The sequence below is a fragment of the Nesoenas mayeri genome (genome assembly GCF_963082525.1).
Source record: "Nesoenas mayeri genome assembly, chromosome: 13".
In the NCBI taxonomy this organism is placed as follows: Eukaryota; Metazoa; Chordata; class Aves; order Columbiformes; family Columbidae; genus Nesoenas; species Nesoenas mayeri.
In genome coordinates, this window is record NC_137550.1 from 4,270,663 (window position 1) to 4,285,462 (window position 14,800).

A 14,800-nucleotide genomic window follows, 5' to 3' on the forward strand; every position below is an offset into this window, starting at 1 on the left:
TGGGAGGCTGGCTGCAGTGCATTTTAAAACAATAATCGTCTGAAATGGCTGAGATGTTCAAGTTTGAAACTTCATAAAGTGCCAGGGTGCCCTATAAGTGCAGAGACCCCCCCTGCATTGCAGCAACCTTCTCCACATGGCAGCAGGCACACCACAGCCCACACTGGAGCAACGCACCATGTCCACTTCATAAAGGGGCTTAATTTCTCTCAACTCCACTTTCCCCAACAAAAATCAGCAGAAGAGACGTTCGGCAACAAGTGGCTTTCAGCAAGCGGTGCACAAATGGCTTGTTAACTTCACTAAGTATTAGGCACTTAGCCTGCTCAAGGTTTTGGTAAATCCTACGTACCTCTATCTCTAGGCACCTACATGCTATTGCAAAGTCTGGTTCTCAGTGTTTCGGGGTTCAGCCCTGAAACTAGTCCTACTTTGGCTATGATCAAAGAGAGAAGACTGCACTCTCTGATCAGGAGCAGGGCTGACTGCTGGTCTCATCAGACCCACGGGGCTCAGACCTGCTCCTCTCCATCACACAGCTCCCACTGGGCCTCTCCGTACACCAGCATCAGGCCAGGTTTGCTCACTTGAAGGTAGAGTCGCACCAGGGGAGTTTTACCTGTTGATTTTATGGGACTGTTTCAAAGAAGGATCCACACATTTAATAACATAAGTAGACGAATTCACAATGGAGCTAAGGAAAAAAAGAACAAGCCATATTTACAGACAGCTGCCGTCAACTCCGCCCCGTCCCTCCGTTAAGGAAAAAGTCTTATCTTTGCCCATGTGCTTGTCTCTAATGTGATACTGGCCTTCCCAGCACTTCAGGACATCATTTCCAATGACAAAGATAAGAGAGTTCAGGTTTTAACTGAAAACTGATACATTAATATGCTCAAGTAGCTTTCCTTTCCCAGTTCCATGAATTAATTACAGGTTTGTATAAGAATAAAATGAAAAAATAAAAAAATTATCCACTTGCCCCTCACCCCCACTAAATTCATGTTATGTGGTAGGCAAAAGGAGAGATGCTTGGAATAAACACTTTCTTCCCCTTCTCCCTTTGTCTGCAAGTGTAAATATTACTGGTACTTAAAAGCCAACATCTGCATTAAACAGATGGGACTCTGCTATGTTCATCTTTTTTTATGACGTTCATGTAGCAGGGACTTCTGAAAGACATTTGGAATAAATGCTGGCCATGACAGGAGACTGCCTAAATTAGAATCAGGCTCTAAGTATCTTCCTGCAATTACATTATGTCATGTTATACTCTTACTCCTGGCCTGGGAAGGAAAGTGCAAGGGTACTTAATATCTGTAGACATTCAATTAAAATGAGTGCACCAGACACTCACCAGGTCTGGCTTTTGCCTGCCTCACATCTAGCCCAGGCTAGCTTCAAAACATTAAGAAAAAAGAAAAAGAAAAACGAACTCGCACACGGTGGAAGTCACCATGCCCACATGTATGCCTGCTGGCTAATACTGTCACCCAAGTGAAAACATAAAAGGTCATGCGGTTTCCATTTTGTTTGCTATAGTTTGGGTTACATTAATGCTAAAAAAAATTAGAATTCAGAGGGAAAGAAGAAAGTTTTGATTGCAATACATGGCGATTTTGCTGGCTCTTGAAGGCTGCATTTCAAGCATAACTGCATTTCCCCATGCACTCTGAACGATTCCCTTTTTGAGGGTATCGGCATGCTTGTGGCAAAAGCAACCAAACTAATTAATTAGGCACGTGGTGAAAGATGGCATAGGAAAAAGAAAAGATAAAAATCAATAATTTCCATTCTGAAAATCCTTACTCAAGCCTTGATGTCACAGCGATAAGCTAAACATGAAAGGTAGCAGACTCCTTCCTTGCACAACAGGCAGCAACACCAGCTGTGAAATGCCCACACAGAAAGGCTTTTATATATTATATACACTACTGTAATCCAAAATAAATAGTACTGTTCTGACTCATAAGTGTATTTCAGCTTGGTTGTTGTTTGTTACGGCTGGGGATGGCTTGCTTTTCATCCCTTCTGTTCCACCCTTGGACACATCGATGAAGAGCATCCTGGGAGTCCGGAGTGTCAGCAGGATCCTTTTGTATTCCTTCCGGAAATTCTGGTTAAGAAGCCCATAGATCACAGCATTGAGGCAGCTGTTAAAATAGGCCATAAAATAGCTCAGGACAAAAAGCCATTCTGGAATGTGTGGCTGCACTTTTGAAGGATTAATTGAAACAGCAAGGCCAATAAAGTTTAACGGTCCCCAGCACACAGCAAAAAGGACAAAAACTACAAACATAGTCAAGAAATTCCGGATGTCAGCTGCTCTGAGCTTCTGCTTGCAGTCTTGTCTCACTCGGTGTTTGACTTGAATCACCAAAATCCAGATCCTTAGGTAACAAAACGTCACTATGGACAGTGGGACGATGAAGTGAACCACCACCACTGTGATGGTGTATGATGTACTCACCGTCTGGGCAAAGGTGCAGGAGTAAATCCGGGGGTCATACTGCAAGGAGCCAACGAAGAAGTTTGGCACAATTGCCACCACTGTGAGTACCCAGGTCACACAGAGATAGCAGCAGGTGTTCTTCAGGTTGAAGAGCTTATCGTACCGAAGGCTGTGGCAGATGTAGCAGTAGCGGTTGATTGCGATTGCCGTGATGTTGAAAATGGACCCGATGACACTTAAGCCCATCAGGAACCCACTTATCTGGCAGTGAACATTTCCCATGGTCCATCCATTATGGAAAATGGCGCTCAAGATCAGAGGGTATGGGTAAATCGCAACTACGAGGTCTGCGACAGACAAACTCACAACAAAGATGTTGCCTACAAAAAAGGAGAAGAGACTGTGAGAGGTTAGCATAGGTCCAGATGACCTGCAACTCAGAACTCCTCTGTAGGCCTAACTCTTCTCACAGACTTCACTCTACCTTCCAGTTGAAATCTGAAACCCCAGAAAATAAGGACTTGCTCTGCTAGTGACAGTAGTGAAGAGTAACTACCCATGATTAACCTGCATGTTCCTTCTTCAGAAAATTCTAAAGTGGAAAATTCTAAATCGTAAACCCAACTATAGCTCTGTGTCAGGTTCCTGCAATCCTCTAAGTTGTGTAAGAGAGAAGGATTTTGCTGTCCTTGTTAATCAGCCAGCACCTCTGTAGTCACCAGGCAGCCATCTAGCATCCACTGTCCTGTGGAGAACTTAATTCCTTTAAATACTATACAGGACATAATCTTTCTATACCATCACATAGTGACACTTTACACAAGCTCTGTCCCTCATGGGCCAAAGAACTGGGGCAGTCAGGTTAAGTTTTCGGTGGATTATTCATTGCACTGATAGCAGTTGCATGGGAAATGTCTTTTTTGGTCTTTTGCATGTGAACAGGCATATTTCCACCAGAATTCATGCAGTGCTTACACTATGGAGTGTGTTCTTCCAGGAGGCACGGTGCAGCCAGCCTTTATGTGCTTATCTTATTTCGTATGTTTTCCTGTTACTTTCATATTAAAGTTGTCCAATGCAATATGGAAGGTCAATCACTCCTACACTGTCTGGCCCTGGGCAGGGAATATGATTAATAAGCTGCTGTCAGCCACCTCTGCAGAGCACATGCTGCAGGTTGTCCTTTTAGACTCTACAATGAAGAGAATTGAGAGTCTGTGCAAATATGAAATAATTTAAGCCTTGCTGGATTGAAAATGGCACATTGCGTGGGACAGCTCTGGTCAATCCCACTGTGTGGAGCACCCTCCAATGACTCACACAGCCAGTGACTTCCTAACAGCACTTACTCATTATAGGAGTCTGGTGTACTGTTAGGAAGGCAAAACCCCCTCTCTGTTCCATTTGCCAGTCAGAGTAGAGGAGTGCATTAAGGAAGGGACCTTGAGGTCTTTTGGGAACTGGTATGACCACAAGACCAACTATAATGTTCAAAAGGACATCTGTCAAAATTCAGCTTTTTGATGACTAAATAAATTGTCATTGCAGGAGGAGCTCAACAATGCAGTTAGAGGACAGCACACTAGAAAAAGTATTTTTTCCTAACTCTACTACCTTCAGGTATATCTGCAATGGCAGGAAGGAAAATATTACTCGAGTACCAGAAGAAGCTGTTTGATACATTTAAGGTGTAAACACCTACGCCCCTGTGTGTTATAGGCAACATCCCAGCCCAGCGATCACACCTGCACCTTCTCTTCAAACCCTCATATCCTGCTGTCTACCATATTATATTGGAAAAAACACTAAAAAGAGGTCTTTTTCTGTAGTATCCATGAAGGGAGTCTCTGACATCTCAGTTCAGCTAGCTCACTGGCTTCAGTATTCAAAAAATACACCCAAGGGCTGGCAGAAATCACAGCCACATTGCCGCTGCAGTTGGCTCATTGCTATGTTTGTTGCCAACAAAAACTATAAGGACAAGTCGACTGTTCATATCAGGCAGCAGAGTCCACTTCACGCTGACTGGAAAACAGTCCAGACTTGAGAACAGCCCACGGCAGTGTGGAGCTGAGACAGCTGACACAAAGCGTTATTTTAAAATAAATATTAGCAGAGGTCATGTAAATGCTGAAGTCTTTTTAGAGAGAGATTTCACATGCACAGGTTTAGCAAAGCACACAACTTCTGTGTCTGCTGTGTCTCAGTGCAGCTCTTTCGCTTGATTTAATATCTTACTTAGAGCTTTTTAAAGTGCAGTCACTGAATCTGGTCCCTATGTAATTAACTCTATGCTTGCTGCCAAGGGCAGAACCTCTTGTGATCAGGCTTAGTGCTCACACAGGCACCCTAGAGAGGGAATGCTCTTCTGCAGCAAAGTTTTTAATCCTTCAACCAAAAATATGCCACTTCAACAAAAAGCAAAATGTTTCCCCAGCACCAGAATTTCCTTTTGGAAAGGTTTTCCAAAACAGTTTTCAAGACAGCAAAATGGAAACAGAGATGTATCAGCAAACCAATTTAGAAGACTTGCAGAGGGTGCTGGAGACAGACTCCACTGATGGGACCACAACCGTCCCTCTCCGCTGGACCTGTCCCACTGGGATACACGTTGATATACACAGGTGGCCAGAGAGCAAACCTCTGCATTTACTGGGGGGGACAGAGAGCCACAATCAACACGCAGTTCTGAATTAGAAAAAGCAGAACAAAGCTGGATATTCCCTACTTAAGGCAGCACATCAGTGGATTTAATCCAAAACTTAGCAAAATCATATGCAAAATTATTAGCCTCACTTCGCTACCAGCTGCTGAGAGAAATGAGCAGTCTCTGTCAGTCTTTCTTCACTAACTTGGATAGTTGGGAGAAGTACTAAATAAAAATATAGGGATGAAAAGAGGGGCTACATTGCATGGCTCCAAAATAGAACACACTCTTCAAAGAATGGGACCTGGCTTCTGGCTAATTACTCAAATAAGAACAACTTGAGCGAAACAGCGCTTCAGCCTCACAATCGCTGGTTTGCTATGAGACCACTGTGTGCTGGGCCCTGTGGCCAAAGGCTCATGTCCTTGTCCTCTGTCCCAAAACCATTGCAGAATGGGAAAACATCTAATGTGTGGCTGTTAGGGAAAGCAAAGAGCAGTCTCCTGCCAATGATCTTCATTACTGTATTTTTTTAAAATTTTTTCCACTATAAAAAAAAGGAGTGTTGCCCATAAATAATACCAGCAGGACTTTAACTCAAATTTAAAATTATCTGCTTCTGTGACACTATTTTCCAATCTATCTTTTTCTCTTTGTTGGCATGTGACTATATTTCCTCATTAGCTTTTGTATTTTCCGTCCTGTTTTTAACTTCTACTTAGTATAAATTGGTTTGTGTGCCGCTGTGTTCTATCCCCCAGTTATGTAGTCAAATACGAGGAAGTAAGAATGGTGGAGAAAGGCAAGTCTGTCACAAGCATACTGGTAACAAGGACTTGGCCACCTTTTCAAATAAACTTTAAATCTTTTTACATTGCAGAGGTCCAACACAAAGCCATAGATTATACAGGCACGATATGCTGTTCATAGTGTAATCCACAATTTGTTTGGAAAAAAAACCACAAAACAACCTGATGCCCACCAGCAGAGAGGAGTTTAAACATGTGCAAGTAATGCAAATGGGAATTTACCCCAGAACATCTTCTGCCCTAGTACTCCTGCCATTGAGCTCCTCTCCTCCTTCCCAGACTCCTAAAATCCTGTTTCTGCTCATGCCAACAGCCTGCTCCTGTATTCCAGCAGTGGCCTGGCCCTGTCTCTCATTTTGCCTGGATTATCCAACAACACAGGTTATCTAAGGACTTACTGTCAAGTCCTGGTGTCAGGAAACGTGGAAATACCACAATGAGTTCTGTGAGTCAATAAACCACGCACATAAAGGTCTTCAATGGCAGGCTGCCCAAACTCCACTTGACTTTCCTACAAAAGGACATGACTCTTCTACAGAGACTAACTGAGCATCACTGTACAAGTCCAGGGGTCGTTGGCCCTGCCTGCCTCAAGGGGCTGTTGGAAATCCCTCGGTGCAGAAGCTCCAGTTGCAGTGATCAAGCCTCTACCTGCTGTTCCCACACTGCAGCCATGGGCTTTAGGACACATGGGCTGTGTTTTAGGTATCCTGAACCTAGAGGCAGGGTTAAAAGGTGGAGAGGGGAGAGGGAAGTACATAAAATATTTTTCTGAGAATTGTCTATTTTTCTACATCTCAAAATGTCCAAAGCAAGCACCCAAAACTCTTGTTCTCTGCTATCCATATAAAGCTCTCTTACATTCTTTGCTAAAACATTACCGAAGTTTTGCTTCAGGTTAACAAGATACAGATGCTCAGTGCAGCCTGAAGTTAACACTATTACCTGTAAACTCAGTGCTGAAACTAAAATATCCTGAGAAGCAGCAGTTGCACCAAAGCAAAGAAACAGTTTTGAGGATCAACTTCTGCTTGTCTAGCAGGGTCCAGCTCCGACTGAGGGGGTGTGAGGGCTCTGCTGTCCAGGTTGTCCCCTACTGCCAGCTGCTTTGCAGGCAGCCAAGTTGCTCCCAAATAGCCGGTGCCCAGCACAGCATTTTAGGTTAACGAAAACTCCATACAAGAGCCTGAAGCCCAGCAGGTGAGAAGCTGACCCATGAGCATGATGGACAGGAGTGCCATGGGGGTCACAGCATGACCAGTCCCCCTGCTGTGCCAACCCCTTCCCAGCAGTGAGATCAGATCCTGGCGTCTGTCCAGCTGCAGCCAGAATAACTAACAGTTGTAGAACTGCAGGTGTAGAAACCTGTGGTGAGAAAAATGTGCTAAGATACACAATGACATAATGCTAAAAGTTTACTGGGGTGACTTGTATGCTTATGGTGACACCTCACTATTTGCGGCTTATAATAAAAGGCATCTTAAACTTTATGTTAGTCCTTTCAAGTTTTATGAAAAACTCAACAGACTCATGTCTACAAGGAGATAAACTGGAATTAAGACTCACGTGAACCTCAGATATATATCTATATATCTATATGTCTATATATATAGATATAATAAGGTTCGGTAAACAATTTAACAGGCCATGATTGTAATGCAAGCCTCCAATGACCACTTACCATAACCTAATACTCTCTATTTAAACTTCCAAAGCTCATGCTCACTGCAAAACAGAAACAAAATGTACTGTTTGCTTGAAGCAAAAAGATAAAATCATAAAAGCTTTATTCAGCTTGCAACAAGACTCTTTATTAGCTTTGATAGCCTGCTTTTCTTGTTTGTTTTTACCTGCCACTCACTGTGTTTGCTTGTATTTCCCTAACCTCCAGTCTGCAGAGCGAAGTGCACGCTTGGTTCTGCAAGCTAACTGGCAGTTCATAGAAAACACTTTCAGACCAATTTTGTTCTTTTTATAATAGAAAGATATCATTGGCTGTGTGCAATCATATTGATCATATACTGCTGTAATGTAGATGGGTAACAATACCGTGGTGTTGGGGGATCCTAATCCTGCAGCCCTCAGTCTAGCAAGCATTTCTTACAACACAAACTCTAAAGGATCACTCCAGGGAACACAGTGTTTGCCTCATCAAGAAGAATTAAGAACCATCCTTCTGTAGGGGACTATGGCCCACGTCATGCTCCACGCAAGCTCTTGGTTTCCACAGCACTGTGAACACCACACACGCAGCAACAAATTGGCACATGGGAAATCCCAGACTGTTAATTATTGTCTCTTCTCAGCATTCTGATGCATCTGATGTGCCCACACAACAGCCAAGAGTGCACTTAACCATTTTGACAACTGAAAATGTTTCATGAGGGAGCACGAGTGAAAAGTCAGAGAAACTCTTCCTGAAATCCAGGCAACGGGGAAAAAAAAAAAAAAATCTGTTGTTCAATTCATTAATCCACAAATTTTAATTGAGGATTTTATTTGTGTATTTAGGGAGTCTGTTCAAAGAGATGAATAAACAAGAAATGAAAAAAGCATTCAGTCAATTATCTGTTATCATTACTCCATCAGGATTCAGAGGGGATAAAGCATGGTTTCCTGCAGTTAAACAGACATTGCAGTTGGGCTGCCAGCTGGTCTCAAATTCTGACTGTACTGCATAAAACGATATAGAGGGTAAAGAACAGACAGGACAGGAGGTATTGCCAGCCCACAGCATCCTTAGGAGGCAAGATTAGAGAACAAGGAAATATCCAGTTTAAGGACACCTTGAAGGTCCTAGACAAAAGCATAAAACTGCAGGGCAGACCAGAAGGCAGTTTGCAAAGCGAACTCTCAGGCTCCTCCTGTGCCCGTCCATGATCAGACATCAGCATCACTTTGGCATCATGACTGCAAGCTTCATCAGCCACCTCAGCAGTATATTGCCATGGTGGCATGAAAGCTGCCTTTCCCTCTGCACCTGAGAAAAAGACTTGCTTCCAGTAGGAGGAGATAAACCTCATGGTATTTACTGAAGTAGAAAGGACCAGCTCCCCAGCACTTCAATTACATTTATTTTGTTATGCACCATATGTTATTTTGGTCAATAGTTACAGAGTTGCTTACACTGCTAGGTGGAGGACTGGATTACTGGATTTTAGACTTACTTTTAGGTCATGACATTTTAATTGTATTGCTGTCAAAAACATATTTGAGCCATGCCTTCAGCTGCTCTAAGTGAATGCAGCAAAGGGCAATCAATTGCAGAGTTTACACCTCAGAGATTCATAACTTTCATTTGGCTAAGGCAAATCAGATTCAAAGTTGTACCTGAGCTCAGAAGTCTGTGGAAATGGGCAGAAATTAGAGACCAGCCCTGCTTGCATGATTTTCTATCTTTCCTTTTATCACTTACCATTACACTGGAAATAAAGTAAAGGAGGCTATTTTTCCCTTAGTGTGAGGCAGATGGTAGCTGGATATGCACTCTCAACTCTCAACTGGATAAAAATGAGTTTAATTACCTCTTCTCCTGGACCTTTAAAAAAGTGTTTGGTTCTCTTTTGGTACCATTGCAGAGCTACTCCTCCATTGTCAGAGTTTCAGATATTTTAAACACATAATGAGGTTTTTAGACCATCCCAGAGAAACACTGTTTGGAAAGCTTCCTCCCATTACTCCACATTAATCCTAATATGTCCTGCTCAGCTAAGATGTACAAAAGGATGATCTGGAGATATTATAAAGAAAGGGGAAACTATGTAAAGTCCTTGTTTTACCTACCCACAACAATGTGCAACTATTCAAAAATACTATTTTCTGTTCATTTATGTGCCTTCTAATGACTTCTTCCTGTGTTTTCGTGGAAGTTCTGTACCTTCTCATGAGGGAAAACCATGATGCTGCAATTCTTCAGGATTTCTAAACTTAGCTCTAGTTAGTGTGATATTTTTCCTGGATGTGATTATGGTGACTGGATCTTCTGGTAATGGAGGAGGAATAAGTGGAGCCAGATAAGTCTTTATCTGGCTCTTAGTATATACCAAAAAAGTGCTAAAAAGTGCTCCTTCTAATTATGCGCCCCAGACTCCTGTCATCAAACTTATAGCCTCCTGTAAGACTATGAGATCCCTGGTGAATGGTACTATGTGATTTTAAGAAGCTGCCTAATTCTTGTGCAGTCTGATGCCGTTATGTTTAGCCTCACACACTGGCCACACAAGCACAGAGACGAGATCTGCCAGCCCACGTTAACTTCAAGCCCATTATTTATCAACTGGTTGGTAAAGTGCTCTGAAACAGGAAAGGCTCTGTATAAACATAAATGTGAATTACTGCCAGCATCCATTGAACTGACAAACCAGCATCCATCCTCTCTTGGTCCTGGCAGCTGTACTGCCACCATTTGCCATCTGTTACTATTCTAAAATAAAATCTGTGAACTCAGGCTTGATAGACTTAATAACGCTCTTTTGCTACTGGTGCCGGTCGGAGCGTGTTTCTGGCCTGGAAAGGAGTTATGGGCAAGCAACCGATTCCTGGGCAGCTGACAGGCAGAATGTGTAGTCAGATATGAACACATAGCTGATTTTAGTGATAAAAATCACAGCTGACTGCCCTGATGAGCCCTGCCAAACCAAGCCAGCTGAGCCCAAGGGCTGGCTTCTGCTCCTCCTTGTGCTTCACCAGCATGGCTTGTTGACTAAACCTTAGTGACAGCACCAGTCACTGCACCCATGGACCTCAACTCCAAGGAGCAGATGTTACCCTGCCACAACTAACAGCTTCTTTTGGCCTCCCAGCCCTGCAAGCCCAGGAATGGGTCTCTCTCCAGTCCCAGTTTTTAATAGTTAGGAGTCAATTTTTTTCCTTGTAACTCTTTCAAATTGTCTAATATATGGAAATGACAAAGTTACTAAAAAAAAAAAATCATCACACAAAAATGTTTGTATCAGTGAAGGACATTTAGCCTTTAGCTCATTCTGGACCAAATCTTGTCCAAGTCTGCTACAGGCAACACATTCTCAGGCTGTGGCTGGTCTGTTGGTTAAGTCTTAGGATGAACTGAAGAAGTTGTGTGAGGTGAGGACTGTCCAAGATGGAGACTCAAAGCAGCCAGCTTTCCTATGAATACTTAAAGGTAATTTTTATAACACTTGGTTGTGCACACACATAAGTTCACTTTTGGGCTGCGTTAGCTGTTGTAATACCAAATTCAGATGCCTTATTCAACATACACCCTAATATCCTTTCTAAAGATTCAGATGTGAAACAAAATAGTATCGTACAGTACCCAGCTTCCGGAGAGAGCAAGTTGAGCTCAGACCACAGAGAAAAACCTCAGTCTGGACACAGAGCAGCACAACACAAAAGGCTGCCCTGAATCCAGCTTCACTTTCTACTGGAAGCTCAGGACAGACCTGTAACACATACTGATCCTGGCATCAGTATCACCACTAGCACTCTGTGTAACAAGAACAAGACACTAACGTAAAAATAAGTCAGTTGCTGTATAAAGATAGAAGATGTTTTTAGATTAAATAATAATAATAATAATGATAATAATAATATATGAAATAACTAAGCCTAAATCAATAATTAGAGGAATAGTAACAGAAAAGCTTGAGTTAACAGCACAGAGTTATGCTGGTGCACACACTAAGCTGTGCTCTGCATGTCCTCAGCTCAGGGGTGCTGAGATGGGCTTATGTGCCCAGAGGAAGCTTATCCACTTTTCCCATCCTGGGCTGGTCTAAGGAGGGTTGTTTCCATTCCCAACAAATCTTGCCTCCTCAGAAACTTCATGAATTCCTGTTCTCCACTGCCAAGATAGATTAGTCTGTGCCAAACTATTCAGTTGAAATTCCTTTGTCGTTTGTTTCAGAGGGGGTAAACAAATGCCACTCCTTGAACCAGAATCTGATCTCACATAGGCAAGGCAAATCTCAAAAAAACCCAGTGCAAGTGAGCTTGCCAATCTGCTACCTCTGCAAGGTGTCTTGAAAAGCATGAAAATGAAGTTTTACCAGTCTGCACTTTTCTTACAGTATTATGGGACAAATCTTAGGTTTACTTAATTGTGAAAAACTGTCCTGCAAGCAGGTGTCAAAGCCCAAAGAAAGGGGGATGCAGGGAAGAGTGTCATCATGCAGAGAGCTGCAGAATGCAGAACTTGCAGGGAAAAGCAGAGGTGCTGACAGGCAAATGAACACTGCAGTCTGCTGTAATGGAGCTGCATTTAATTTGACTTAGCTGTTAAATCTGTTCTCACTGTGATTACACAGCATCCTCCTCCTCTTGCTAAACAACACATTGAGTAAAAAGACTGAAGAAATGGCTAGCAGGAAATGGAGGGAAAGAAGGCCTGTTTCTCTCCATCTTTCATCTTGGTGCTCTTGAATATTCTCTGGACTTAACACGCCTGGGGTCTTCTGTCTTATGCACCAAGATTGCAGCCTGACAGCCCAGGATCTAATCAGTTAAAGGCTGGATGCCTTCCTAAGCCAAAGCTGGCCTTCTAAAGTCCCTCCTCGATTTGGGTTTGGGGTGAATAATTCACTGGCCAAGCAAAGACCTGGCTGACCAAGACTTGTGTGCAGGGGCCAGAACACACTGGTGCCGATGGAGGTGTGCTGAGCACATATCAGATTTCTCATAAATGGCATTTTCACCAATCATGTAACAAACCTGCTCCTTTCTACTCATCTTTCTAGCACTGAAATCAAACATTTGATGGCCATTGTTATAAAACAGGTTATACAAAAAAAAGCCATGGGGTAGATTTAATGTAAGAATTCCTTCCAGACCATGTTTTTTTCTCTCCTGTGGTCTCATACTGGACCTAGCAATGAAGCAGGTACTGCCACAGTAGGCACATGCAGGGAGGATGAGGCTGGAAGAGAAATGGTACCTTGAGGGACAGGGAAGCAGTGTATCTGTTCAGAGCTACTTACATTCCTATGCATAGTCAGTCCTCCAAACCCACCATCCAGGCCAATTGCAAGGAAAAAGGTTGAGCTACCTGAATTACTGTTCATCCAACCTTTACAATCTATCAGGAAGAGGAGTAATATTCTTCACCTTACAAATGGGGAAAGAAAGAGACCCAAGGTTTGATGGCTTTGTCACAACTATGTGAACTGTGAGAGAAGTAATGCACGTAAGTAGGAGACTGGAAAGGAAATCTGCTCTGGACCTCCTGGTTCATTTACAATTATTTACTAATCCCATTCAAAATGGAGAGTTACTTTCACCTGGGAACACTTTAGGCACTCTGATACAATTGCATCAGCAGAAGTCTAATGCAAACAGTCAAAGTCAATCCAATAAGCATAATAATAATGATACTGGAAAAAAATATCTCCAAAAAACAAGACATGCCCTAAAGCACTTTTAAAATTTTCCCAGAAAAAAATCCAAAACCAGTAGTTCCCAGAACACCAGCAAAAGCTTCACTCCAGATACTCCACATGGTTTACAGAATTCTTGTCAAGGCAAGGTACAGGATGAGCTACAAGAAACAATCGATCTGCAAAACTCAGACTAGGAAGTCCCAAATGTATTGGTGGAAGGCATCTGCTTCTGTTTTTTTCCTAATGACTTATGAAACTTAAACATCTTTGAGGTGCAATGTGGGTATATTAAAACAGAGAAGACATTCTTGCAGTAAAGTCCACAGTCCAATAGGAGTCCATGTGAACAAATGGTTCATATGGGTGTGCTCTAACACTGATCTTGATAGGGAGTCTAATGCTGGCTAATATCCAAATGGCTTGAAGGAAAATAAGATATTGTGGGATTATGACACCTAAATTACTGGAGGAACCTCTTGAAATAAGTAGTCTTACTTGTAGGCAGCAATATGCACAGTGAAAGGGAGATCTTGTGTTTGGGGATCATTGCTGATGAGGCTGGCAGACGCCTCTGCCATCAACAGCTTCCACCGCAAGAGCATCTCTGTATTCTGCTCTCACACAAGTTTTGCTCTCAGTGAAAAACACCAGAAAGAATAAGAGATACTAGAAAAACGGCCATCCATGTAAGCCAAATAAACTCTGAGGTACTTAGCTCAACTGCCTAATCCTGAAATACCCCCGAGTCCTACTTTCTTGTCTGTAGTGATAAGGGCAGGTCTACTTTCAGAGTTATATAATCACCATCAAAAGATGATACTCTCAGTATCGCGTTAAACTTTCCTCCTCCTTTACCTTTTTATCTCTATTGAACTTTTCTCAGCAAGAAATAAATCACACAGATTTCTTCTCTCTCAAACCACTTAACATCCATACCAAGATATTTCAAAGTGGTAATGTGTAACTTGAGCCTTATGACTCCTGTTATGGTCAGGGAGGCTCAGAAAGGGCTGCATGCAACCCTTCAAATGCTAACCCTGAGTGGACCTTTTAAGCCAGTCAGGGGTTGGTAAGGGAGACTTTGCTTCCCCTTTCAGTGTTTGTACTTCCACGGGTTTGACTATGAAACCCATCAGGGACAACAGAGCTGGATGGGACCTGTGGAGGTCAGTTGACCATTCCCCTAAGGCATGGCATCTCCTCCCCAAAATTACTCACAAGAAGCAGCATTTCTAGATGGACACGGCCCTTACCAAGCTGCCTTCCACCCCTGTTGCTACAAGAAGAGGTTTTAGACGTGCACTCGTTGAGCAAGCTCAGGAACAAACTAATAACTCAACAGCACCTTAGGTCAGCGTAAAACCTTCCCCCAGGCAAGGGCAAAACAGAGAAAGAGCTACAGCTCTTTACACTGCCTTTTGCTCCTGAAGTGCTGGAACTTCTGTCAGCTTTAGAGAACACACTTTCATTTGCCATCCTTTCTCAAGACAAGAGGAATGGTCAAGACTCCTAAATTTTTAAGATAAAAACCTCACTCAAT

At 42.7% G+C, this 14,800-nt stretch overlaps 1 protein-coding gene across 1 annotated transcript in view; it reads right to left on the reverse strand.

Annotated features, from left to right (window-relative positions):
* Positions 1-1,966: 1,966 nt before the first annotated feature.
* Positions 1,967-14,800, reverse strand: part of GPR50 (G protein-coupled receptor 50) — a gene marked incomplete at both ends in the record, with an annotated part of 40,592 nt that continues 27,758 nt past the window's right edge. Inside the window, one exon of the mRNA XM_080352716.1 lies at positions 1,967-2,832. Coding sequence (XP_080208842.1) covers positions 1,967-2,832 — 866 coding nt within the window. The remainder of the gene's footprint in view (positions 2,833-14,800) is intronic.